Source organism: Pleurodeles waltl, chromosome 10 (genome assembly GCF_031143425.1).
Source record: "Pleurodeles waltl isolate 20211129_DDA chromosome 10, aPleWal1.hap1.20221129, whole genome shotgun sequence".
Taxonomy (NCBI): domain Eukaryota; kingdom Metazoa; phylum Chordata; class Amphibia; order Caudata; family Salamandridae; genus Pleurodeles; species Pleurodeles waltl.
This window is the reverse complement of record NC_090449.1, coordinates 803,436,952-803,464,533: the sequence shown is the minus strand read 5'-3', so window position 1 is coordinate 803,464,533 and position 27,582 is coordinate 803,436,952. Positions and strand designations below refer to the sequence as shown.

General features: G+C 45.1%; 1 protein-coding gene across 1 annotated transcript in view; it reads left to right on the top strand.

Annotated features, from left to right (window-relative positions):
- DNAH11 (dynein axonemal heavy chain 11) overlaps nucleotides 1-27,582 on the top strand; it is a 2,866,633-nt gene that overhangs the window by 2,124,387 nt on the left and 714,664 nt on the right. The window contains exon 62 of the mRNA XM_069211469.1: nucleotides 690-824. Coding sequence (XP_069067570.1) covers nucleotides 690-824 — 135 coding nt within the window. The remainder of the gene's footprint in view (nucleotides 1-689; nucleotides 825-27,582) is intronic.

Genomic DNA, 27,582 nt, shown 5'->3' with positions numbered 1-27,582 from the left:
GTGTGTTGAGGTAAAACTCAGGTCACTTTACATGCTAAAGAAAACTGATGCTGCTTATCTATAATGAACTATTCATGTGACACTATAAGGGTTGTTTTATGTTCTGATTTTTTTTGCATTTGTTTTGTATTGTGGCAGCTACCCCAGTGCATCGAAGTTAACCTGAAAATAGTAATGTATGTATGCAGGTGCACAACAACCAATACACACACACAAACAAAACAAAACACATACCATTTCGTACATTATCACTAACATGGCAGCAGGAAAATGATGAAGTAATTGTTAAAAGGTATTAAAATGCATATAGAAAAGGTGAGATTGTGTTTACTTTGTGGTCATGATTAGTGTGATGAGGCCAAGAAAGGGAGGAAAAATAATAGATCCTTGACACTATAGAATATTTATGTGTTGTGGTATCACATAGCATTAATTCAGTCTCTTCAAGTGCTATCATGAACCAGTCATAAATTCCCCAGTGCCTACGCCATAAAAAAAACATATCTACTAGGCTATTTACTGTATTAACAAAGTGATCATAGGGCTATTTTCTGCTGTGGGTCTTTCACATCCTGATAAATCTGATCTGTCTACAAATTGACTTTGCGCCTCCATCGCTTCAGAGAATGCTAAAGACGTGTAATGGTGTTCATCCTTCAGCTGAATTTATGCTTCATTCCTCTGGGCAGGTGCTGGATAATCATTTGGGCAGACTCACAGCTTCCTATGAAAAAGCGATAGCCGAGAAGGTCCGCTGCCAAGAAGATGTACATCAAACCAACCATACAATAGAGTTAGCGAACAGACTCGTCAAGGGACTCGAGGCAAGTACTTCTTATCCCATTTCTGCAAGTGCTCTAAGTGCCTGGATGTAGCTGCAGATCTGAACATATTTTGCAATATTGCTGCGGTCTCATTAACATACTCCCTCTCATCCTTGGGCATCTCATCTAGAAAAACTCCTAATATTTATTTTCAGAAGAATCTATCATATGACCCCATTACGAGTGCCCATTAAATTCTAATGTGTGCAGTACTTCCTGCTACCGCACGTATGGGAATAAGTGTGGCGGGTATTACTTTTCCACTTTGCATTTCTCACCAGGTAAATTTCATAAGGTCAATCATTCGGAAATGGAGCTGTGTTCAACGCCTACCAAATAGGTCTCTGATTTATTTGTAATTATGGAGTAAAGTAAAGGCCCTCCTACCACTACCACGTCGGAATCAAGTCCACAAAAGTGGTATTACTGAAATGCCGCTCATCATTTTGCAACAAAAATACAAAGGACCGCAAAGATGCATCTTACGTCTTAAACGTAATTAGTGTTGAAGTGCGTCATATTCCGCACACAACAATTATTTGGCTCCGTTTTTAAGACAGTGGTGTGACTGGTAAATTTGTCGTGCACTAATTAATAATGCTCCTAGGAATTTAAATGTAATTTAGCAAAGGCAATCTATTTATATATGTTATTTATTTAGGTAGTGCCCTTGAATACAAATTAGGCCCGTGAGGTTGTTGGAGCGCTGTATAAAGAGATACACCCCCCCCCCCCCCCCAAAAAAAAAAAAACTTCTAGGAAAGTTGGATACATGGCAGAGATAGCATTGTTTAAAATTATATAAATATAATATATATTGTCCGTCCGATATAAATAAAGAAAACATTTATAGTCAAGAAAGTTGTAGGAGACATGGCAAAAAGGATGATTAATAGGATACATTTTAGCGGAAATTCAAAATCTGCGTGTTCAGTCAGTTAGGTTGTTAAAATCAGAAGCAAAACCAATTGAGGGCTTAACATACATGGAAGTGGGTAAGAGGAATTGAGGGCTTAACATAAATGGAAGTGGGTAAGAGAAAGGCATGGAGGAGTGGTTGTGGTGCAGGAAGTTATTCAGTTCAGCTGTCCATCCTTCGGGAACAAGGGCAGGTGGGCCAAATCACCTTAAAGTGTGAGTGGTGCGAACGCAAAATTAAAATTAATAACATTATGTGTTTACGTTGACATTAGTAGGCCGCAAAACGAATTTTCTGGGTCTTAGTATGTTTGCAGTGAAACGTGGCTTTAAATAAAGTTGTATTGTGTATTGCATTCATGTTTTTGTTTATACATCATTGATTTTTCCACTTACCATAAAACAGATGAAATGTGCCCTATTCTGTGGTGATGCTGAAACACTTCACCAGCTCCTATGGACGCCAGTGAAACATGCATATACTGTTTCAGTGCTCAAGGTTAATGTCTTTGCTAGCACAATTGTGTTTTATTCATAATTTCAAGCAGCTGTTTGTTAGTAGTGCAATTTCACTTTTACTTGCATGAAGGCTAGAGGTTCTACTTGGTTATTTATGTTGGGAGGATTTTTAGGGTGAGCTTTTATTTATTTTTTGCAATTAAACTTCTGAAAGATGATTGGCTTTTATTAATGAAACATTAAGAGTACAACCAATGGTCTCACGTAACACCAGCTGAAGGCCTGGACCTAAACTGCTGAAATTCGACAAGATTTGTTGTTTTTGAGATGTTTGTCAGACAATTTCCCCTTCATTTGAAGAACAGTTTCCACATCAGACTATTATTTGATTTCATACTTAGAAGTAGTAGTTTTATCTTTATTTTTAGAGACAGAATCCATGTGAGTGTTTGAATATAATCCTAAAATGTTTATATATATATCTCCTTATGTTAGCCTCTAATTAACTTAAATTGACGGACCAAAAATGTGCCTTCTTGCCTTCTGTATTGATTCGTAATTTGAATACAACCTTCAGGGATTGTACTCAATCTCGTCTCGCATGGATTTTTCTTGGTGGGGTTCCTATATGGGTTCTCTGTGTTTTCTTGTGATTATATGTCTAGCACAATCTACCAATTATTTTTAATGGTAAGAGAACCAACACTGGGGTGGCCCACTTTATGCATAAAAGAAAAGACGGTATAAAAGTGGTGTAAGTGGAAAGCAGGGAAGCAGGTTCATCAAGTGGGGAAGCCACAACAGTGAGGACTACACCTGTAGTCCGGGTAGAAGGCAAATACAATGAGAAATGTGACACTGAAGGCAGTGTACAATAACTAATGCAGAGGTGCAGGCTCTTATAGGTGAGGTGGGAAGGTGAACGTTGATGCGAGTAGTATTTCGTTCAATGATGGAGGAGAAAATTAAGGACCAAGTTTATGGAGGGTGGCGAGTTTACCAGTGGTATCCTTCCATCAAAGTAAAATACAGGGCTTGAGCATTACAATGTTGAAGGCAAGGGTATCATTGTGTTGTGTGACAGGGAACTGCTGTTTAGGGGAAGAGGACAATATTTGTTTAAAGAGTGCAAACACTTGCTCACTAATCAGTCTGAAATGGCAGCTGGGCATACCTTTAGGCTGGAATTATACCTCTCAGATGAGATTTCCTTTGAACAGGAGGATCTTAAGCTCTTTTCATGATCCTCTTCAAACAGCTATCGGGGAGAGTTCTAGGTTCTCAATGCTCAGTTGGAAAAGGATTTGATTGAGGCTCAGTTTTTCTTGGAAAATGAGGATTTACAGTCATAGGCCCTCATTATGGACATGGCCGCAATCACTGCCGACTGTCGTGCTGTCGGTGAACAAAAGACCACCAGTGGCGGTGAACTGCACACCGTCGTATAATGATGCCAAAAAGACAAACTTCCAGAAATCCTGCAACCGCCACCCACCACCAGGGCCAACGAAAGCGGAAACGCAGTACACCTCACCCCGCCACCGCCATGCAGACAAATCCCCGACCACCAAATAATGATGCACAAATCAGCATGGCAGACTGTGAAAGTCGAACGACCATTGGTGGTACAGACTGCCAGGGCCAGCAATGGGACCCGCCAACAACAAATGCACACATTGGCAAGTTTGAAAACCACACACCTGACACACATCCACAACACTATAAAACACACGCACACACACCCAACGCCAATAGCACAACAGATACTGACAACACAACATGTATACACTGAATACACCACCACACAAGTCACACACACAAATATACCACCAAAACACATACATTGCTCAAACCACCATCACAAGCCACACAACCAACCACACAACAGCACCCTCACCAATATACCTACAACACACCACCCACAAAACACCCCATGGCACCCCCTAAGCACCCCCGCTTCACAGACAGGGAACTAAGGACCATGGTGGACGAAATACTCAGGGTCGAGCCACAACTGTTCGGGGCACAGGTGCAGCAGACACTGGTTGCCAGGAATATGGAGCTGTGGCAGACATTGTCACAAAAGCCAACGCAGTGGGAAACCATCCACGCACACGGGAGGACATCAGGAAGAGATAGAACGACCTGCGCAGGAAGGTTCGGTCCATGGCATCCAGGCACAACATCGCCGTACAGAAGACTGGTGGTGGTCCCCCACCTCCTTCCCCCAAAAACACCAACTGGAGGAGAAGATCCTTTCTATCCTGCACCCGTAGGGCCTCACAGGACTCAGGTAAGTCAACCATAATACTTTAACAGTCACCACACCTGTAATGCATGTATCACACCATCCCCTCACTACCACCAGGACCCTGTCCCCTACCCAGTCCACAACACCCACATCCAAATCCCCTGCATGCCCACAATCCCCCAAACAAATCACCATCCAGCCCCCTGTGCACAGTCACCTACCCCTGCATGGAGTCCCAGTGGCACTACAACTCCCACAATGCAACTCCACCCCCTCAAAAATGCACCTAAATGTACACCTTGAGACCTTGCATGCCACTACATGGGAATTTAACTATCAATTCGTGCTGACCAGTGCTGCAATTGACAAAAAAGTACAGGACACCCACATCTCTATTCTCTCACACACAGGCACCACCACCCATGCCACCCGGATGGAGATATCGAGGAGTGCCAGTCCTCCACCTGAAGATGGAGGTCCCACTCACGAAAAGTGCAGAGGGATGTCTGGACACAGATGAAATCCCTGGCCCATCCCACAGCCCTGGACAGGCACCCTCCAGAAGCCCTCCCCAAGACAACATTGACACCCCTGCTACTCAGCCGTAACATCAGCTCTGGCCAAACGACCCCACACCAGTGTCACTAGGCCACGGACTGGCCTCCCACATGTACAGAAGCCAGTCTCCACGCATCAACAGACAGGATGATGAAGGGCCAACTCCAAGTGCAGGTGACACATGCACAGGGTGCTAGGTCCAGTGGGAGGGCATCAGTGGCCCAGGGGGGTGGCCAGAAGATGGATGTGGCAGCCCAGGATGTGATATCTGAGGTCATGGGAGCATACAGCCATTCCCAGGACAGGAATGGGCCAGATCCTGGCCACCTTGGAGCAGAATCAGAGGCTGCAGATAGCACACCACCAGGAGGCCATGTAGCAACGGAAACAGCTCAATGCCACCATGGCCTCCATTGCAGGGGTGCTGTAGCGCCAGTACCCCAGCCAGCCTGAGTCCTCTACCCACCTGCAGGCACCTACCAATAGCCAGGACACTGCCCTGCCATCTACATCTGCAGCATCCACTGGACTGGTGGCACTGCCAGAGGACTCACAGGACATCAGCACCCCTATCCAAGAATCCCAGCTGCACCTTTGCAAACGTGCCTTTAGACCCAGACATCCCACTGAAACACCAGCCAAGACCAAGCCCAGCACCTGGAAACGAATCTGACCTGAACTATCTCCCTTGTGTGCCACTGAGCTACCTCGTTGACATGCCACTGCCTTCTCACCATCTTCCAATGGCCCCTGGTTGATATCGCTGTGCAACCAACAGCTGATCATATGTACCAGAGTATGTTGTTCACCATGTGCCCACTCCCTTTCAATGTTCCAACACTCATGTATATATTGACATTGAATAAATACACCCATGCACTCAAAATATATGTCCTTAATCAATATGAGAGATCAATTGTGAATGTGAATGCATTAGCCAGTTACCATCATTATGCCATTTTTATTGCAGGAGGGGATCCAACACACTGTAGTGTCTGAAGTATGTCACACTGTACATACCATTGCGTGCACTGGCATCTGTCACTTCAGTGATGATTTTGCATTGTCACTGACAAATGACACCACAGTACTTTTTACACGAGTCAGACTGAAACAATGCAGTGAAGACATCAGCATCATAGAACAGCACCTGAGAGTCACTGGAAGTATAGACAGATTAGATGGGTCCTGGAGTTCTTCCTAACCATCACTCTCATCACTCCTCTGAGGTTGCAGGCTGGTTGGACAGCACACTCCTCTTCCAGAAGTGGGATAGCTTTCCTCAAAGCCAAGTTGTACAGCATGCAGCAGGCCACCACTATCTTAAACACCTTGTCAGGAACATAGCACAGGGATCCTCCAGAGAGATGGAGGCAACCAAATCTTGCTTTCATGAGTCCTATAGTGTGCTCTATCACCCTCCTAGTACGACCATGGGCCTTATTATAATTCCTCTCTGCATCTGTCCTGGGATTCCTCACAGGTGTCAGGAGCCATTGCATGTTGGGGTAGCCAGAATCACCTGCAAAAGTGGGTGAAGGAAGACTTGAACACACACATCTTACTTGCATACAGCCTGCCTGTCAGCTATGTAACTGATCCAGTGTCATACAAACTCACCTATGAGCCAAGCTCTGTCCCCTTGTAGTTGTCCCATCATGTGTGGCACACTGCTGTCTCTCAGGACAAATGAATCATGGACTGATCCTGGGAATCTTGCATTGACATGCAAAATGTATTGATCAGCAGTACACACCAATTGGACATTCATGGAGTGGTAGTTCTTACAATTCCTATACATCTGTTCATTCACTCTTTGGGGTATATGATCTTTCTGGGTTTCATCAATGGCATCTATCACATGGGGGATATTAGCAAAAGCATAGAATCCAGATTTGATGGCAGTAGTATCAGCCCTTTGTGGAAACTGGACATATGTTTGCAAGTGTAGAATGAATGCATCCAGGAAATTGGACAGGATGTGGGTGAACATTGGCTGAGATACTCCCGCAGCCATCCCCACTGTTACCTGAAATTAGCCTGTGGCTAAAAATGGAGCAAAGATAGCACCTGCACAGTTGTATGTATGGCATGCTGATTCTGATTGGCCTGCTTCAGAACAGGATCAATTACTGCACAGAGGTCAAGATTTGTAGCTTGATTAAGTCAGTAGATAATGATGATGTGACGTTCCTCCATGGTGGCCAGATCTACCAGGGGGTCTGTAAACTGGTGGGGCCGTCCGTTGCCACATGGGTCTGTACCTATGCGTGATGAAGGAACACATTCTGAGTTTCAACATACACTTGCATCACATGGTGTCACTACTTTTCTACAACACATAGCTAACGCACACAAACAGAAAGAATGAGGTACACCGTCAGGCTAATGTGTGCTGAGGTTTCTCAGACATAATGGCATTACAGTATAGACACACTTCCAACCATGCGTACATGTGGGGATCAAAGAATCATGTCAGTAATCAACGAAGGGGAGAGAGAATGGGGCCATGGATGAGGCCCCCGGCCAGGCTATTGAGACGTGGTAAAAGCAAAATGGCAGCCTCCTGCCGTCCAGGTATTGTAGTGTGGAAGTGACTTCATTCTGCTGGCTTTAGTCGTCATGGCGGTAGGAAGTGTTCGCCGCCGTGCACCTGATCATTGGATTACATGGTTGTCAATGGGGAACCTGGGCCAATCATGATCGCTGCCGGCGGTGACGATGCACACCGCAGCGGTATCTACCGCCATTTTGACAGACACATGACTCCTGCATTCCGTGAAGGGTAGAACTCCACTGCTTGTGCTGCTGTGTCCTTACTCTGGTCCCGGAGATGGCGCGTGTGACAGTGGAACGGGCCCCGGCCTTCAACACAGAGGAGCTGTATTTTGGGGTCATGCCTACTAGTCAGGGGCACGTTCATAACGTGTGTTGTATCTGCTGAGGGTTAGTACCTGAGCTGGGTGGGAGTGTCTGTGTCTCAAAATGTACCTATTTCCAGGATTTGACATACTTTGTTCTTGTTTTGTTTCCCCACCCCTGTGCTCTTGTGTCCCTGTGTACATTAGCAACATCTGGAGAGGGAGCTGAGGCACCGGCGAGTGAGGATGCAGCAGCCCACGGTTCCAGGGAGGCAGAGTTGACCGGCGGCAAGGGGACCAGTGGGTTGGAGGGCGAGGGGAGTACCACGGGGGAGGCAACTACCACTGGAGGTAGTGATTGCGATACCTCCTCCGATGGCAGCTCCCTGGTGGTGGCAGACCCTTCTGGGCCCACCCATTCTTTGTCATCTTCCGCCCCTCCCCATACTATCACCGCCCTCCCAGTTGCTCCCCACAGAGTTGCCTGTGCCCGCTTAACCAGGAGGGTGGGTGTTAAACTTTTCATCCTTGGTGTGGTCTCCCTTAACTTTTTGCCTCTGTTTCTCAGGTTGTTGATGTGTGCTGGACTCTGTTTTGCTGTTTTTGTTACTCTGGGCACTTTACCACTGCTAACCAGTGCTTAAGTGCAAGTGCTCCTATAAAAAATGTGTATGTAATTGGTCGATCCATGATTGGCATATTTGATTTACTAGTAAGTCCCTTGTAAAGTACACTAGAGGTGCGCAGGGCCTGTAAATCAAATGCTACTAGTGGGCCTGCAGCACTGGTTGTGCCACCCACCTAAGTAGCTCTGTAATCATGTCTCAGACCTGCCACCGCAGTGTCTGTGTGTGCAGTTTTTACCTGTAAATTCGACTTGACAAGTGTACCCACTTACCAGGCCTAAACCTTCCATTTTCTTACATGTAAGGCAACCGTAAGGTAGGCCCTAGGTAGCCCCAAGGGCAGGGTACAGTGTTTGGTTAAGGTAGGACATATAGTAATGTGTTTTATATGTCCTAACAGAGAAATATTGCTAAATTCATTTTTCTCTGTTGCAACGCCTGTCCCTCTCATAGGTTAACATGGGGGATACCTTTAAATCTGATTAAAGTGTAGGTTCCCTTTGGGAGCGGATGGACATCTGGAGTTTGGGGTCTCTGCGCTCACAATTTAAAAATACATCTTTTAGTGAAGTTGATTTTACGATTGTGTGTTTGAAAATGCCACTTTTAGAAAGTGGGCATTTTCTTGCTTAAACAATTTCTGTGACTCTGCCTGTTTGTGGATTCCCTGTCTGGGTCAGTTTGACAGTTGGGCTGGTTTCACCTCACACTAGACAGTGACACAAAGGGAGCTGGGTGTAGTCTGCATTTCCTGATGAGCCATCTGTGCTAGGAGGGAGGGGACGAGTGGTCCCTTACACCTGAAAGGGCTGTGCCTTCCATCTTGTGAAGATCTCCAAGGGCTTGATTTAGAGCTTGCCTCCAGTTGTTTGAAGTCCCAGGGACAGCAAAGACTTCTCTCTGCCAGCTCCTGGAGTCTCTGGAGAGACTCTTACTCTGCCAAGTGGTGCCCTTCTAGTTCCTGGGATGGGAAGGAGAAGCTGGCAGCCTTAGAGGAAGAAATCCATGCACAGAACGATGTGCGGGGAAAAGATTAATGCGACTCCGATTTGCGGCTGAAAACTCTACGCGCCGCCGGCTTCGCAGCTGAAAATCAATGCTCGCCGGCAACGCGACCGGAAGATCAACACCCGGAGCTGGGGAAACAACGCGCAACATCGCTGACGGAGGCTGGTGAGATCGCAACCCATGCTGCGTGGTTTTCGGATCATTGTGCAGCTGGATTTCCGACGCAAGTACACCTAGGTATGTAAAAACAATGCAAGGCCTGCCCGGAACCGAGAGTACTGACCAGATCAACGCATCGCTCTCCTGCGGAGAGAAGAAAGGACGCGCCCGACCCGACGAAAGGAGAAACGACGCAAGGTCTCGCTCGTGAGACAATTTGACACATCGCAAGCCCTTTTTGACGCACACTCACTAGCGTGGGGTTATTTTTGACATACCCACGCTAACAGTATTAGTGTGTGTTTAAAATTACATGAAGACTCTTTTTGCATTTTTACTGATAGCTTGACTTGTGTAGTGTGGATTTCTGTCGTTTTGGTCTTGTTTTGTTTAGATAAATATTTTCTATTTTTCTAAACCTGTGTTGTGTCATTTTGTAGTGTTTTTCATTAAGTTACTGTGTGTGTTGGTATAAATACTTTACACCTAGCACTCTGAAGTCAAGCCTACTGCTGGTGCCAAGCTACCAAGGGGGTAAGCAGGGGTGAGCTGAGGGTGATTCTCTTTTACCCTGACTAGAGTGAGGGTCCTTGCTTGGACAGGGGGTAACCTGACTGCCAACCAAAGACCCAGTGGGCATCTCCTTCACCCCAGGCACCTCATCCCCTGCCCCAGTCAGCCCTGCTGCCCTCAAGAAGGAGGCTATTGACCTCCTGAGGGCCATCTCTGTAGGGCAGCCAACCATTGTGAATGCCATCCAGGGGCTAGCATCCCCGTTGCAGCAATGCATACCTGGAAGGCATTCATTGTGCCATGTCTGGCCTACAGAGATCTTTTCAGGCTCTGACCTCCTCTTTGACGGCAGCCAGTGTTCCCTGGTCTTTCCGTCCCCCCTCCCACCACCTCTACCCCTTCCAGCACCCCACTCCCTTCACTCATCCCAAGATCACATACAGACAGCCGTGCACACAGATCAACACACAAGAAGCACACTGAAAAACACAAGCACCACATTTCCCATCAGAAGCATGCAAAGCCAACATACAAAGGCACACACAACAACATCCACCTCTTCCTCTGTGTCAGGCTCCCCCTCCTCCTGTCTGTCACCTCACTGTGCACACCCACATGCACTGTACCCTCAGTCACTGCTGCTGCCCCCATTCTTGCAGTCACCACAACAGCTAACATCCAGTCATGCACCCCAGCTACCACACCTACACTCACCACATCTACATTCAGACACTTGCAGCACACTCACAGACCTGCAGACACCAACATAACATCCATCTACATTGTCAGTCTGTCTTCTCCCACTGTGTCCACCCCCTCCTCCCAAAACAATCAAACATTCACACACATCCACACCACACAGAGCATCTAAACAGGCACCTGCATCCACGTCCAGCACACCTACACCTTGTACGATCACTCCCTCAACCTCCACTCCCAGACCTGGCTCCAGATCCCCTCCAACTGCACCTAAGAAGCTTTTCCTCTCCTGTGTTGACCTGTTTGAACCCACTGGCCCACCCCGGCTTGTCCCTAAATATTCCCATGCCCTTGCCCAGTCCACTCCTTCCTCGTCTGAGTCCACCCCAGTCCGCCCTTCCCATTCCCGTGCCCGTTCCCCAGGGAGGAAGAAACCACATGTTGCCCTAGGTCCCCCTGCCACCCCCCTGTCCAGGCTCACTCCCTCTCCTTCCAAGGGCAAGCCCAAACCCCCTCGACCTCCTAAACCTAAGCCCAAGATCCCCCCCCCTTCAAGACCTGAGTCCTCACCCCCACCACCCCCTGCCTCTGTTCGTTGAGGTGCCTGGCTGCCCCATTGATGCCCCTTCCCAGTGGAGTTTCCTTTACGCACGTAAGGGTAAAGTTTGGGCTATATTCACCCTTCAGGAACTTTAAAGTGGACTGGCCAATGGCCTTATTTGGACATTCCTGTTATATTTTGCAATTAAATTTGAGTGCCCAGCCGTGCTATTGGCACAATATTGAGCCGTTGTGCAGCGTTTCACTGTGGGGGTGTGGTGTGCACACGTGTGTGCATTGGTGCAGGTATTTGTTGGCTTGTGTCTGGTAAGTACATCTTGTTATAGTATGCATGGCTTGAGATGGTGGGTGGGGTTGGGTGTGTGTTGCAGGGTCAGTGGGGTAGGTGTAAAACTGTGCCCTTTCTTCCCATATGTACTAGGCTGCAATACTTACCTTCGTCGTCCTCGTCATCGGTGTAGGAAAGTATCATCTTTCTTGGCATGTTGTATGTCAGTATGTTTTTCCCTGTCTCACAGGGATCCTGCTAGCCAGGACCCCAGTGCTCATAGTTTGTGGCCTAAATGTGTATGCCAGTGTAGTGCCTAACTGTGTCACTGAGGCTCTGCTAATCAGAACCTCGGTGCTCATGCTCTCGCTGCCTTTAAATTTGTCACTATAGGCTAGTGACTACATTTACCAATTCCAATTGGCATACTGGACCCCCCTTAAAAGCCCCTAGTATATGGTACCTAGGTACCCAGGGCATTGAGATTCCAGGAGATCCATTTGGGCTGCAGCATTTCTTTTGCCACCCATAGGGAGCTCAGACAAACCTTTACACAGGACTGCCATTGGAGCCTGAGTGAAATAATGCACACGTTATTTCACAGCCATTTTCACTACACTTAAGTAACTTCTAAGTCACCTATATGTCTAACCATCACTTGCTGAAAGTTAGGTGCAAAGTTACTAAGTGTGATGGCACCCTTGCACTAGCAAAGGTGCCCGCACATAGTTCAGGGCCATTTCCCCGGACTGTGTGAGTGCGGGGACACCATTACACGTGTGCACTACATATAGGTCAATAACTATGTGTAGCTTCACAATGGTAACTCTGAATATGGCCATGTAACATGTCTAAGATCATGGAATTGTCCCTCCATTCCAAATCTGGTATTGGGGAGCCAATGCCATGAGTCCTGGGGGCTCCACTATGGATCCCCAGTACTGCCAAACCAACTCTCTGGGGTTATCTCGGCAGCTACAGTTGCTGCCACCCCACAGAGAGGGTTCTGCCCTCCTGGGGTCTGGGCAGCCCAGTCTCGGGAAGGAAGAACAAAGCATTTCCTCTGAGAGCAGGGTGTTACACCCTCTCTCTTTGGAAATAGGTGTTAAAGGCTGGGGACGGGTAGCCTCTCCCAGCCTCTGGAAATGCTTTGAAGGGCACAGATGGTGCCCTCCTTGCATAAGCTAGTCTGCACTGGTTTAGGGAACCCGCAGTCCCTGCTCTGGCACGAAACTGGACAAAGGAAAGGGGAGTGACCACTCCCCTGTCCATCACCACCCTGGGGGTGGTGCCCAGAGCTCCTCCGCTGTGTCACAGACCTCTGCCATCTTGTTTTCAGAGGTGTGGGGGTACTCTGGAGGCCTCTGAGTGGCCAGTGCCAGCAGGTGACGTCAGAGACCCCTCCTGATAGGTGCATACCTGATTAGGTGGTCAATTCTCCTCTGAGGGCTATTTAGGGTCTCTCCAGTGGGCTTTTCCTCAGATTATGACTTGCAAGAATCCAGCAGGACTCTGCACTTCTCTCTTCAACTTCTGCGAAGGATCGACCGCTGACTGCTTCTGGACACCTGCAAAACTGCAACAAAGCAGCCAGAAGACTACCAGCGACATTGTAGCACCTAATCCTGCCGGCTTTCTCGACTGTTTCCTGGTGGTGCATCTTCTGGGGGCTGCCTGCCTTCACCCTGCACTGGAAGCCATGAAAAAATCTCCTGTGGGTCGGAGGAATCGACGGAATCCTCTCCCTGCTTCAGCAGGCACCAAACTTCAGCTTCACCGGTACTCTGGGTCCCCTCTCATCTTTGGACCCTGGAACACAGGTGGTGGAACCAAGTGACCAAGACTGTCCAGAGGTCCAACTGTCCGAATTTGGAGGAGGTAAGTCCTTGCCTCCCCTCCCCAGACAGTAATCTTGTGCACCGTGTGATCTGCAGCTACAAGCGCTTCTGTGCACATTTCCAAGAAATCCTGCATGCATAACCGAGCCTGGGTCCCCAGCACTTTGTCCTGCGATGCTCAGCCCCCTGAGTTGACCTCTGGTGTTTTGGGACCTCTCTTTGTAGTGTTGAGACGACCGCCGTGTTCAGTCATCTTGAACCAGTGTTCAAGGACTTCTGCGGGTGCTTCCTTCCTCTGCATGGGCTCTCTACGTTGCTGAGGGCCCCCTCTGTCTCCTCTCCCAAGTGGGGACATCCTGGTCCTTCCTGGGCCCGAGCAGCACCCTTTTTCTCCAAATGTGACTCTTGCAGGTAGCAAGGCTTGTTTGCAGTATTGTGCCAAGGAAACAACTCTACATCCTCCAGCACACCGTGGGATATCTTCTGCACAAAGCAGAACCTCCTACCTCCTTTCGTTGTTGCAAAACCTGCAGCTTCTTCCAACCAGAGGCAGCCATTTTGCACCTTGATCTGGGGTTTAGTGGGCTCCAGCCCCCCCCGGACACTCTAGTGACTCTTGGACTTGGTCCCCTTCCTTTGCAGGTCTTCAGGTCCAGGAATCCGTCTTCAGTGCTTTGCAGTCTGTTGTGGTCCTTGCAAAATCCTTTATCACAACTTTAGTGTGTTTTGGGGAAATAGTAGTACTTTACTCCTACTTTCCAGGGTCTTGGGGTGGGGTCTCTTTTACACCCTTAGTGTTTTCTCACACTCCCAGTAACCCTCTACACACCACACTTGCCTAGGGGTGCATTCGTGGTTCGCATTCCACTTTCTTAGTATATGGTTTGCGTTGCCCCTAGGCCTATTGCACGCTATTGTGTTTTACAGTGTTTGCAGTACTTTCTGACTGTTTTTCTTACCTGATTTGGTTAGTTGTGTATATTTTGTGTATGTTACTTTCCTCCTAAGGGAGTATATCCACTGAGATATTCTTGGCACATTGTCACTAAAATAAAGTACCTTTATGTTTGGTAACTATGAGTATTGTCTTTCTTATGATATAGCATCTATATGATATAAGTGCTATTGCATGAGATTTGCATTTCTCCTTGTTCAGCCTTGGCTGCTCCGCTATAGCTATATCAGCCTAAGCTGCTAGAACACTACTACACTCTATCAATAGGGGATAATTGGACCTGGCATAGGTTGTAAGTACCATTGGTACCCACTTCAAGCCAGGCCAGTCTCCTCCTGTCGGTCACAGTCCGGGAGGAATATGGCAAGGAGAAGCACTGGCATTATTTCCAACTCTCGTTACATGTCTGAGTCGGCGTGTTCTGTGTACCTCTGGTGAGTGTTTCCCTTTATATTTTCTGTTTCTACCTCACTTTGCCTGGTGGTGGTTCCGGCCCTGGAACTGAGGGAGATGTGGAGTTTCATTATTTGGTGGGCATGTAGGGCATTTCCGCCAGCCTGAGGGCGGCCTTCTCCATCGTCGGCAGGACTACAAAAATGGCGGTGTGTGGATGCACCGCTACTTGTTTCTCATTGTATTCATTATTTGGTGGTCCGGACCGCCAGCCTGTTGACGCTGCGGTGTTTCCCACCATGTTCATAATGACCACCTCAATTCTCCCTTTCTGAGTAGATCTCTCATGAATCCCGAAATCTACTAATTGCCTGCTCGGTATTTCATTGTTCAAGCTGGAGGACTTTCTATGTCAAATGACCTTGTTTATAACACACCTGGTAATGAAGTTTTCAACAAAATTAAAATTAAGTGTGTTCAGCTACAGGTTCGATCATTTATTGAAAAAAGCCTTTTTCAAAGCATATGATTCTTCAATCTGTAGGTAGCATAGATAGAATAAGACTAATGTGGTCAATGTGATGTCTGCAAAATACAAGCCTTGCTGCTGCATTGATAACAGAGTGTCAAGATGAATTTTGCAAAACCCACTTGAAGTGGGTTTCTATTTTTTAACCTTGCAAGAAATAATGTCTGTAGAACACGATGTAGGTTAGGTTCCAGAATGATGATCTTGATGTTGTTTTGCAGCCTACTTTGGGGTTGGGCCTATCACTCACCAATATTTGTATGCTAATCTTGGCCAAAGTGCTGAAGTAACTTGTACAATTTTATATGTACACTGAAGATACCCAATTGCCCCTTGTACTATCTCTCAAAGATACAATTGGGCCTTGTTATTTTGCCTTGCCTTGATTACTTAGTAGGTATCTACCAATTTTCTAAAATTAAATTTTAGAAAAGCAGTGTTTCTCATCAATAGACGTGACATCACCAAAAGGAACCCAAGCCTCTGTCTTTAAGTTAAGGGCCCACAGTCCACACCATAAAATCTGGTCTGTGACCTGCAAGTATCTCCACATCAATGCCAATCCTTTCCCTGGACACCTGGGAGAACATTTCCGTTTGTGTTTACTTACAACTGAAAAGTCTTAAGTTGATTCTGCCATAAATCCATTCAATCAGCATATCCTGTGGTCAATGCACTAGCTCAATCTAAACTGCACTATGATACTCAATCTACATTGGTGCCCATACAAAAAAATTGAAGAGGCAGCAGCAAGCCTCATCTCAGAACACTGTTGCTGCAACCACATTAGAATACTATTCAACTCCAATGTAAAAATTAACAAGGCAATTTCTTAAGCAAACCCTGATTTTCTAGCCTTCAGGTTTTGCAAGTCACTTTGGACAAGAGAACCTTCTTATTGGCCTTAGCCAAAACCTGCAACACTTTTCCACTAACTTTGCATCAGGAATCTTCTCATCTACATTTCACAAGAAACTTAAAACCTGGCTTTTTGACTAAGCCTACTCTTTTGAAAAGATTCTTTAGACCTTGTGATCCTTTTCTCTTCACTTCCTTCAGTAATGCCAGTCTTTGTTGTACTCTACAAAAACACATAACATAACAAATCACTAACAGAGTGAGTATTCAGCAGCCTTATCCAAAGGAACTATTGTTGGGTAGCTATCTGTGGGGCTCAAAATTCAAGTGCTGCACTTGGTGTGTGAACATTCAAGGATGTCTCTTAACAAAGGTTACCCCAGTGCATTTTAGGGTTCACACACAGCCCTGACAGGAGATTTCTTTATGCCCAATTCTAGACAGGAGCAACACTCACCTCTGCACTTTGATTGGATAACAAATGGATCTCATGATTGATAATGCAGTCTATGGCAGTGCCATGCCAGGTTAGGTGGTTATAGAATGTAAGAAATTGGGTTATTGGTTGACTGGGGTATAGGTCCTGGTCAAGCAGCAACCACAATCATTGTCAGGGTGAAGTAGAAGCAAACCCCAAAATAATCTGTGCTCAACCCTCAAGTAGCTTGGCACAGAGCAGTCAGGCTTAACTTAGAGACAATATGTAAAGTATTTGTGCAACACTTCAAACAGTACCATATTGAAAACATACCACAAAAGGAACCCACACCAGTTTAAAAAAACAGAGTAAAAGTAAATAAAACAAGATCAAAGCAACATATATCCACACCCAGTACAACCAGAGTCATACATTTTTATTAGATATTAGTCTACAATAGCACCACAAAGCACAAAGTGCAGCTGTGACTATGTGATCGTGCTGGATCAGGTCAAAGTCACACTTTCAGGCCAACCACGATGGAGTGTAGTTCTCATACAGTCACCAGCTTGGGCCCACTGAAATGTATCTTCTCAAATCTCTGCCAAAAGTTCAATTTGCGATGGAAGACGCCTCAAGGACCAGGGAGAGTGTCGCTGGAGGCTGTCATGTGGCATAAAGAACTGCCCATGGTAGCCATTGCTGGAGCTTTGCATTGGTGGAACCCATAGCGGTCTATGCTGTAGTGTGTAGAGCGATGAGGTCTCTTGATCCCCACCAAGGGTCCATGGCCTAAGGGGCACCATTTAGGGGTCAGAAATTCACTGCAGCTGAGTCCAATGGCTGTTGCAGGATGTTGGGGGGGGGGGGCTTTTTTGTGTTCCTGAGGCACAGCAGAGACTAGCCCTTGTATTCACTGTGGGGTCCTGGGTTCAAGGGTGAAGTTGCCAGTCCAGTTCTCATCTCATCCAGGCAAGAGGGCAGCAGATCAGCACAGCAGGGCAACAGTTCCTCCAGAACAGCAGCCCGGCAGAGTGGCCATGTTTTCAGCAGTGTCACAGTTCATCTTGCTAGCAGAGTATCCACAGGTCCAGAAGTGCACTGAAGAGTTGGTGTCTGAGGTAATGTATTTATACTAAGTTGTCCCTTTCAAATAAATACGCTTCTAGATGCTTCTCAGTGAAGTCCCAGACATTCTGCCCACCCTGTCCTGGCTCCAGGCTAACTACAGGGGTATGCATCCCTTTGTGATTAGGCAGGTCACAGCCTATTCAGGTGTAAGTGGGGCTGTGTCCAGCTCCTTCCTTCCAGTGTTGGCTCATCCAGGTACCCCTAAGTTCCACATAGGCAGGAAAAGTGCCATTTTCAAAATTGTTATTTAAAACCCAACTTCACCATAAGATAGGATTTTAAATTGGGTTTCCAGAGACACCAAACATAGGCTGGCTACCTATTCCCATTTCGAAATTACACTTACACAATGTAATAAAGTAACTTCAATGTTATCCTATGGGGGAGGTAGGCCTTGCAGTAGTGAAACAAAAATTTAGGAGTTTTTCACTAACAGGATGTGTAAAACTTAAAAGCACACGTCATACCTTTTGAGTACACTGCACCGTCCTGTCTTGGCTGTCCAGGGCCTACCCTAGGTGTGACTTATAGGATTAAAAAGGAAGGTCTGGGCATGGCAAAAGGTTTACTTTGCCTTGTTAAAATGAAAATGGGAGTTTAAAACTGCACACACACAGGCTGCAATGGCATGCCTGAGACATGTTTAAAGGATGATCTAAGTACTTAAGTAAGTGGCACAAACAGTGCAGCAGGCACACTAGTAACATTTAATTTGCAGGCTTGAGCAGTTAGGCCTATCAAGGATAGTGCTAAGCATGTAAGGCACACACTTAGGTAGTAAGTGAGAGGCAAACTCAATAAAGAAATCCAACACCACTTTATAAAAATAACACATACTTTTATATAAATTTAGACACCAGGTTCACTGAAATCAGGTGGGTTCTTTTCGAGATATGAATTTTCTCAGTTTTCAAAAGTTGGCACAGTGCAAATTTTGGGTGCGGTAATGTTACCTATGGAAGAAAATCATGTGCTGCATTTGGACACTTCTCAATGACTTGCGGGACTGTTCTCAAAGACTTAAGGTGGGTGTGGGGCAGGGTCCCAGGCCATACCAACGGGTCACCTCAGGAGGCTCAGGGGCATCCAGGTGCAGAGGTGTGTTATGGCATCCAGGTGTCCCATTCACTTCAATGGGAAACGATCCAGTAAGGAGTTTGCTGCAAGCTGGGACTGGAAGGTCAGTCCGGGCGAACGCACAGGGAGGCTTGACCCTAGAAATCCTGGGTACATGGGGACACTGTTGGTCCACTTCTCCTCGGGCTGTGGGGCGCAGGTACAGTGGTGTCTTTTGGTCTCCAGTCTGGTGCTGGAGTTACTCACAGTTGGAGGGGAGCCTGCAGAAAGAGGCTGCTGGTGGAGACGGGAAATCCAGTCAGGCCAAACCCAGGGATGGGCTCTGGGTCTTGGTGACCTGGTGAAGATGGAAAGCAAGGCAGGGGGCACTCTCCTGAATGACCTTGTGAATACTTATGTCCATGAATGGGAGGTCTACTTTGAAGCTGCTGGAGTCACGATTCGACCACCAACAAGCTGTAAGCAGTCCAGTACCCCAGGTATAGGTGCAGGTAGCCTCCAGGTTGTGTCAGTGTCTCAAGACTTCGATGAAGTGGCAGGGCTGACCTCTTGGGCTCCTAATACACCTGTAAATGCAGGGAAACAGCTTCTCTGCTCCAAGGGAGTTCTTCTTGGCTATTTGTGATGCATTGGCAGCTCTCCCAGATTCTTTGAGGCTGCAACTGCAGGGAAGATTAGTTGCTCCTTGATGGTCGGGCTCAATGTGTATAGCTACTAATTAATGCTGTCTTTGACTTATTTTTAATAGATGCTTGAAAGGAATGTATCACTTCTTTTCTTCCTTTTATGAGGACCTACAGGAGTTTGATGTTCTCTTGTGAAGTTAATTAGTAGCTATACATATAGGGCACCATTAGTTATATGCGTGGTGCCTGGTCCTCCTGCACAATAGCAAAGTGCCAATGATGATACAGCAAGCCAGCCTTGTACACAGTCTTGCAAGACGTAGTAAATCGAAGGTGGTGCATAAATATATAAGTAATAACTGGTGGTGCATTAATTATAAATTTAAGCTGTAACTATAAATTTAGAATTTCTAATTTTTCACACCCAATCTTACACCTCACACATCATATTATATCAACACTATATTAACTATAGCTCACCACTCTGCCATGCACTGTGTTCTCAGAAATGATATAATTTAAGATGTCATAGGTGTTGTTATGAATGCTATCATTTTGCATGCTTTAAGTCGTATGATATGCAAATGTATAACCAGAGGATGGAAAAAAGGAGAGTTATAGTTCATGTAACTATATCAACTTAAAAAAGTGGTAAGATGTAGTGAACAACATTGAAGTCAACTACTTACCTATATCTAAGACTGTAAACCAGAGTGCAGTCAAACACACGACACAGCCAAACTGTGCTATTAACTACATGGCTGCCTCTTACCTTTGGCAAACACAGCCATTAGCCAAACACGTATTGACCTCTCATCTGCATTTACTGCATAAAACCGCAAACATACAGAACTATAGTGTGGTACAATATATAACTAAGTTTTTTAAAAGCTATAACTTTAACAGTACCTTCACAATTCACACACAATACCAAAAATTACCATGTGCACCTCATAATATATATTCCTGACCCATTATATCTACATCTGTTTTCACACTTTCATGTTATGTCTATTTCAATTACCACACTCCATTCCATTCCACTCCATGCTTCTCCACACCACTTCACACAACGCTATTACACTCCATGCCTCTCTGCTCTACGTCACTCCACAATATATCCACCGCACTCTGTTAATCCAGTGTGTGGCACTCCACTCTGCTCAACTCCACACCATTCCACTGCATGCTACTACCTACTATGCCACTCCATTGTATGACACTCCAATCTACGCCACTCCAATGTACACACCTCCCCTCTACACTACTCCACTATACGCTATTCCATTGTACACGGTGCTACTCTGACACTACACTCTATGCCATTCTACTCTATGCCACTCCACTGTACATAAGTTCAACGTACAACACTGCACTGTATGCTATTCCAGTGTACGCCACTCACCTCTACACCACTCACTATATGACACTCCACTCTACGTCACAACACTGTATGCCTGTAAACTCAGTCTTATTCTACTACACACCACTCCATTGTACAGTACTCCACTGTATGCCACTCCACTCTACACCACTCCTCCTTATGCCGCTACACTCTACACTATTCCACTGTTTGCCATTCCACTCTCCAATACTACATTCTACTCCAGTTCTCTATTACACTGTACGCCACTTCCATTTACCCCGCTACTCCCTACCCTACACAACTTTACAACACTCCACTCTATGGTAGCCCACTCTACAATACTGTACTCTACGCTACTCCAGTCTATGCTGTTCCAATGTACGCTATTACACTGTTCCTTACTCATCCCTACACCACTCCACTCTATGCTACTCCAGTGTATGACATTCCACTGTATGCTTGTCCACTCTACGTCACTCCGCACCACTCCAGTGCACGCTATTCTCAAGGTACACCACTCTACTGTACACTACTTAAATATATGCCAATGCACTCTATGCCATTTGACTGTATGCTACTACACTGTACGCACTGCAATCTACGCCAATCCACGCTACATCACTCCACTCTGTTTCACTCCAAACCACTCCAAACTGTGCTATTCCCCTGTATGCCAGTCCCTTCTGTCACACTCCGCTCTATGCCAGTGCACTGTATTCCACTCCACTGTATGCTATTACACTGTATGCTGCTTCACTGTACATCATGCCAGTCTACGCCACTACATTGTACACCAGCCCACTCTACGCTTTTCCTCTTTGTCCAGCTCAGTGTATGATACACCACTCTATGCTAGCTCACTCTGTCGCTCCACACCACTCCACTATGTCATTCTACTAGAGGCCAATCCTTTGTATGGCAGTCCATATTACCCCACTGTCATCGGAAACCACATATAGCCCTAACTCACACAAAGATGGCCAATGCTTTTGTATTCTTCCAAGGGACAACCTGTATCACACCCACACCAGCTGTTTGCAGGAGAAGACAACAAACCCAGCAGTCCAGCACCAAAGGAAGACTCCATCAAGAGAGGACATTCCAGGACTATCTGTAAACATTCTGCCATGTTACGCCGCCCAATAAATCTCTTTTCTTTCGCAAATCCACTCTAAGTTGTGGTCATGATTACAGCCCTTCTGCACCCACTTTACTCTACCCCACTCCATTCTATGCCACTCCACTCAACTCTACTCTATTGTATGACACTCCTTTCTATGCCGTTCCACTCTATCCCACTCCACTGTATGCTACATCATTGGACACCACTACACTCTATGCTACTCTAATCAATGCTATTCCAGACTATGCATTTCCACTGTATGCCACTCCACTGCACGCTACTTGACTCTACAATACCCTATACCACTACACTCTATCACACTCTACAACATTGTACTGTATGTCACTCCACTCTGTAACTACACGGTATGCTACTTCATGTGACTACACTGTATTCCACTCTATCCAGCTCTACTACATGGCACTCTACCGTGCTCTGCTCTACTCAATGATGCTCTACACCCCTCCACTCTATCAACAATACTGCACTCTGTAGCGCTCCACTGCAATCACTCCACTGCACTCTACAAAACCACCTTCTGAGACCCCACTGTACAACACATTCCTCCAGTGTACTATACGACACACCCCATAATGACACTCCACTCGACGACACTAGAATGTATGATTTTAAACACATTTTTTTTTTTTTTTTTAATTTAAAATCATTGAAAAAACAAATGTTATGGGCAAATTATAGTTAGGGAAACATCATTTATTCTATTTATACAAACCCAACTTAAACAGTGTAACCATTAGAAATTCTAAAGTTATATTTACAGCATAGATTAATAATTTACCTACCACGTTATAACTTAAATGTATAACTTATGCACCATCTTCAATTTACTATAAGTCGCCCACCTCCGTACACAGTCTTGAAACCTCACTCGCCATACTGCATAAACAATAACTCACCCTTTCTCCATGCAATGGTCATACGTTTTCATATGATATAATTTATAGCACATGAAATGATAGCATTCGTAACAACACCTATGACATCTAAAAAGACGTCATTTCTGAGGACAGAGTTTATGGTGAGTGGTGAGGCATAGTTACTATAATGTGGCGAGTGAGGTGACAAGAATGTATACAGAAGTGTGCATCATATAGTAAATGAAAGTGGTGTGTAAATACATAAGGCCCTGGGAGGGCTATTTACCAATATTTTGCTTTGTTGATATCCTTAGAAGGGGCAGGGACATCACCATTTTTTCTAATGTTCTAAGGGGCTGTAGGTATTTCTGCAGCCCCCAGCAACACTAGAAAAAAACAGAAGTGTCCTGGGTTATTGAACGCATAATCTCAGGAAAATTTACCATATTATTTTTAAAACATTTCCCAAACTGGAGCTTTTGCTCTACAGCTGGGATTTCAGCTGGAATTGCACTAGTGTATGGCTGTATTTTACGTTTTACAGTATATCCCATAATGTACAAGGCTTGTCAGTGGTTGTTTTAGCTTTTGGGGGTGTAAAATATTGAAAAGTGAAAGGAAACATTTTTGGGAAAACAATAATGCAGTTCAGACAATTTATTTTCCACCCCAAAAGTAAAATAAAAAATGTAAAAAGAAAGAATCAGAGACATTTAGGCCCTCATTACAACCCTGGTGGTCTGAAAATCACGAGGGCCGTGGTGGTGGTCTCACCACCGACAGGCCAGAGGTGAAGACTGCCACATTACAAGTGTGGTCTATGCTGGTACCGCCAGGGCAGTAGGGCAGCCGGAAGAAAGCACCTCTAGGCTGGCTGTCCACTGAAGACTGCTGGTGGTATTATAAGTCAGCTTTCCTCCAGGGTTTCCGCGGCGGTAGCACCTCATGAAAACCCTGACAGAAAAGCTGCTGGCGACAGGACATTCCTTTCCTGTGGCCCGCAGACCATGCCCCCATCCCCCGTCCTGCAATTACAATACCCGTCCACCCCCCTTCTGTGACAGCAACAACCTCCCCCACCCCATCTTCCGTGACAGCACCACCCTCCCTGTGACAGCACTCCCCTACCCCACCCTCCCCGCATACACGTGAGCACACACCCACACACACCTCGCATACACGCATTCACCAACACATAAATACACGCTTTCACCAACACTTAAATTAAATACAAGCATTCACCAACATGCATACATACACTGATTCGCCAACACGCATACATACACTCATTCACTCACACCAACAGACTCGCATTCACTTACATTCACACATCCACTCACTTCAACAATCACACACGCATTCACACTTACATTCCAAGCACACTCACTTCAATAATCACACATGCATTCCCACTTACATTCACACAAGCATACACACACACAGTCATACACCTACTCACACACACACACATCACCCCCCCCCACCCTACCATCCCACTCCCTTGTTGGATGATCGACTTACCTTGTCCGGCGCTGAGGTCGTCCACCAGGGAACGTGATCCAGCACTTCCACCGCCGGCAGCGCCGCCACACCATATTACTGCTTGTAATACGGCAGACGGAGTCCTTTTGGCATTGTGGTGACGGTTGTGGAACCGCCTCTGTGCCACCGACCGTCAGCACGACTGCTGAAGGATTTCCACCCAAACTTTGGCTGAAATCCTTCAGTACGCATAATATGGTGGTCAGAACACCACCAGCACTGGCGATCTTCTGATGCGCGTGGCTTCGGCGGTCTGTGTAAAAGACCGCTCAAGTAGTAATGAGGGCCTTTGTTTAACAAAACTTTATTAAATCATTTTTAAGTAATCAATAAAGATAAACATTGTATTGTGCATATTTCTGAAATTTACCTGTGATTAAAATAATTGTTAATTTTTGGGGAAAGACAATAGATCTGCTTTATATATAGGGTGTTGGGATGGGTAAAAAAAAAAGGGTGGGTGGTCTGCGGCGAGGCCCTGTTGCCAACTCGCTGCTCCCCGCTTTACAGTCCACATTAAAAAAAAACTACAAAGTCACTGAAAAAGCAAAGTATTGAAAATTTGACTTTTTAAACTCTAAAAACCACAGAAATTAATTTCATAAATGTGTAACTATAACTTCTGCCCCTGCCATGAACAATTTCTCTTCAATAATTTCACTGCAAATGTTGCAATGATATTATAGAAGTCATAGAAGGTATCATGAGTGACGTAATATGTTGGGTAATTAGCAGTGCACGGCAAGGGAGCGAGTTACATTTACTTTAGAGCACAACTTATAGTTACTTGAGATAACTGTAACTGATGAATTTCTGTGTTTTTTAGAGTTTAAAGCATTAAGTTTTCACCTAACTATAATGTTACTGTAACGTTTTTTTACAGTGTGTATATAATATATAGTGCGTTGCTCAGTTCCAGATCAATATACCTGGATGATATATAGATCAGCAAACTATGTAGATGTGGATTTGAAAGTAGTGGAATTGAAAGTAGTACATTTATACTTCCCTACATATAATAACGTTGGTGATACAGTGGTAGTCAATAATATGAATTCAATATTTCTTTATTTAGATATAAATAATAGTATCATGGTAGAGCACACATATTGCTGTATTGCAAAGAGGGTGTTTCATGAAGGACATGTTGGTAAATTCCTAATTTTCGAAATTCTTCTCCCAAGACTTTCGAAGTGAAAGGCTTGTCAAATGCTCCTTTTCTGCTTTGCAAGACTCTGATGGAAAACTGTCTCATTTGGTCTGTCGTTTGGAATCCGATTTGCATTTTTCACTTTATTAATAAATCTTCACTCTAAGTCAAATAAATGAGAGTTTTGAAGAACCAACTTTTCCCTGCTCCATCAAATATTTCCAGTTGGGGAAAAGGCTATTCTGGTTTATGTCTTTAGTTTGCCGAAGAGTGTCACAGCAATGTTATATTCACTATTTATTTAAAGGCAGTTAGTTAAACATTGTACTTCTCCCTCATTGATCATAGAAAGGCTGATATTGTGAAGCTTTTCTTCTGCTACCGTTGCAATTAAGTTAACATTTGCTTTGAGTAGCGATATATGTCTACAACTTTCCCGTTGTCATGGTTTGTTCATGTGGCGTTCATTGGGGTAATTCTGCATACCAAAAAAATAATTCCAAAAAAAATGTTCTTATCGTAGTCAGTTGAATTATCGGTATTGATGTTTGAATTTCTTTCAGTTGAGAGATATGTCCCTGGAATTGTTATAGGTAATATATCTGCTATGCTAAATTCTGTCTGTTTTTTTTTCTTACCGTAAGTCGGAGGTATGCTATGCCGTCGTCTCTGGGACTTGGGTATCAGTCAAGCAAGAAGAAACCGTGATCCTAATACACAAAAGAATTTCATAGGATCATATTCTTGATCTAATATTCATATGTAATTACAAATCATCAATGAGGTGCAAAATTGTATGTGTTAACTGCTCGAAAAAGTGACATTTGTGTGAGATGCAGAAATAATTGTATATCAAAGAACTTTATAAGTAAGTGGCCTGAAAATCACAGTAAATTAGAATGAAACGGGTCCTTTATATGTTATTTTGTCTTCAGTACTAAATCCCAGCATGTTGATGATTGCTGCAAGTTATCCATTTTCCATAGCTATCACCTCCGATTGGTGTCAATTCTCAAAAAAATGTGTTCAGTATCATGGTTGATTGGTGAGATCTCTGTAAAATGGGCACCCCAGCCTTTGCAAACTTCTTTATTGCGAAAGCTTTGGTCCCTAAATATATTCTGATGTTCTTTGGAGCTTGTCTGGATCTTCATTGGTTCACTGTATGGTGGCTTTTTGATAATTGCAACTTGAGATTGCAGCAAGTGGTCATCTGCCAAACACAGAAAAACCTGTATCCAGTGCAGCGGCATGCAGGGTTTTGCACTTGGACTTCCAGGAATGTACCTATAATTTCATGGTTAGCCCATGTACCTGAAGCCAACATGGTTGGTGCACTACTCAGGTAATAATTGTAATGTATGTTTTATGCACCTTGTCCACCCAATTATACACATTATGTAAGGTGCATCATGAAGGCTGTTTCCCATGCCTCCTTCCTCAATGGACTTGTGACATGACATTGACTTTCTGTATCCTGGGTTATGCCAGACACATTTTACTTCATGCCTCTCTACACATTCATTTCAGGCTTCCAGAATGTTGAGTAGCTTTTAAGCAGTACCAACCACTAATCAGCTATGCACAGGTACTCTGTTTATGGGTTTGTGTGAGTCAATATACAGGTGGTAAGCATGGCACTAAGAGTATATGTGTGTGCCAGTGCCTAGTAGTGCATTTGTTGGGGTGAGCATGCTAGTGAGCATGTATGTGTGGGAGTGTGGATGACTGAGAATGCATGTGTATGCAAGACTTACTGTATGAATTTATGTGAATGCTTATGTAAATATGTAAGGGACACTGCCTGAATATGTGTATGTATGTATAGCCTTGTTCGTCAAAGGGCTAGGAGGTGAAGTACTTTAGTGTAGTAGTGTTCTCTCCAAAAAGGATTGTGAGGCACATAAATAAGAATGTAGTACCATCATCTGCTTAAATGGCTTTAAAACACCGTGAACAGTGTAAAATTGTTTGTATTCATCACACACAGTGA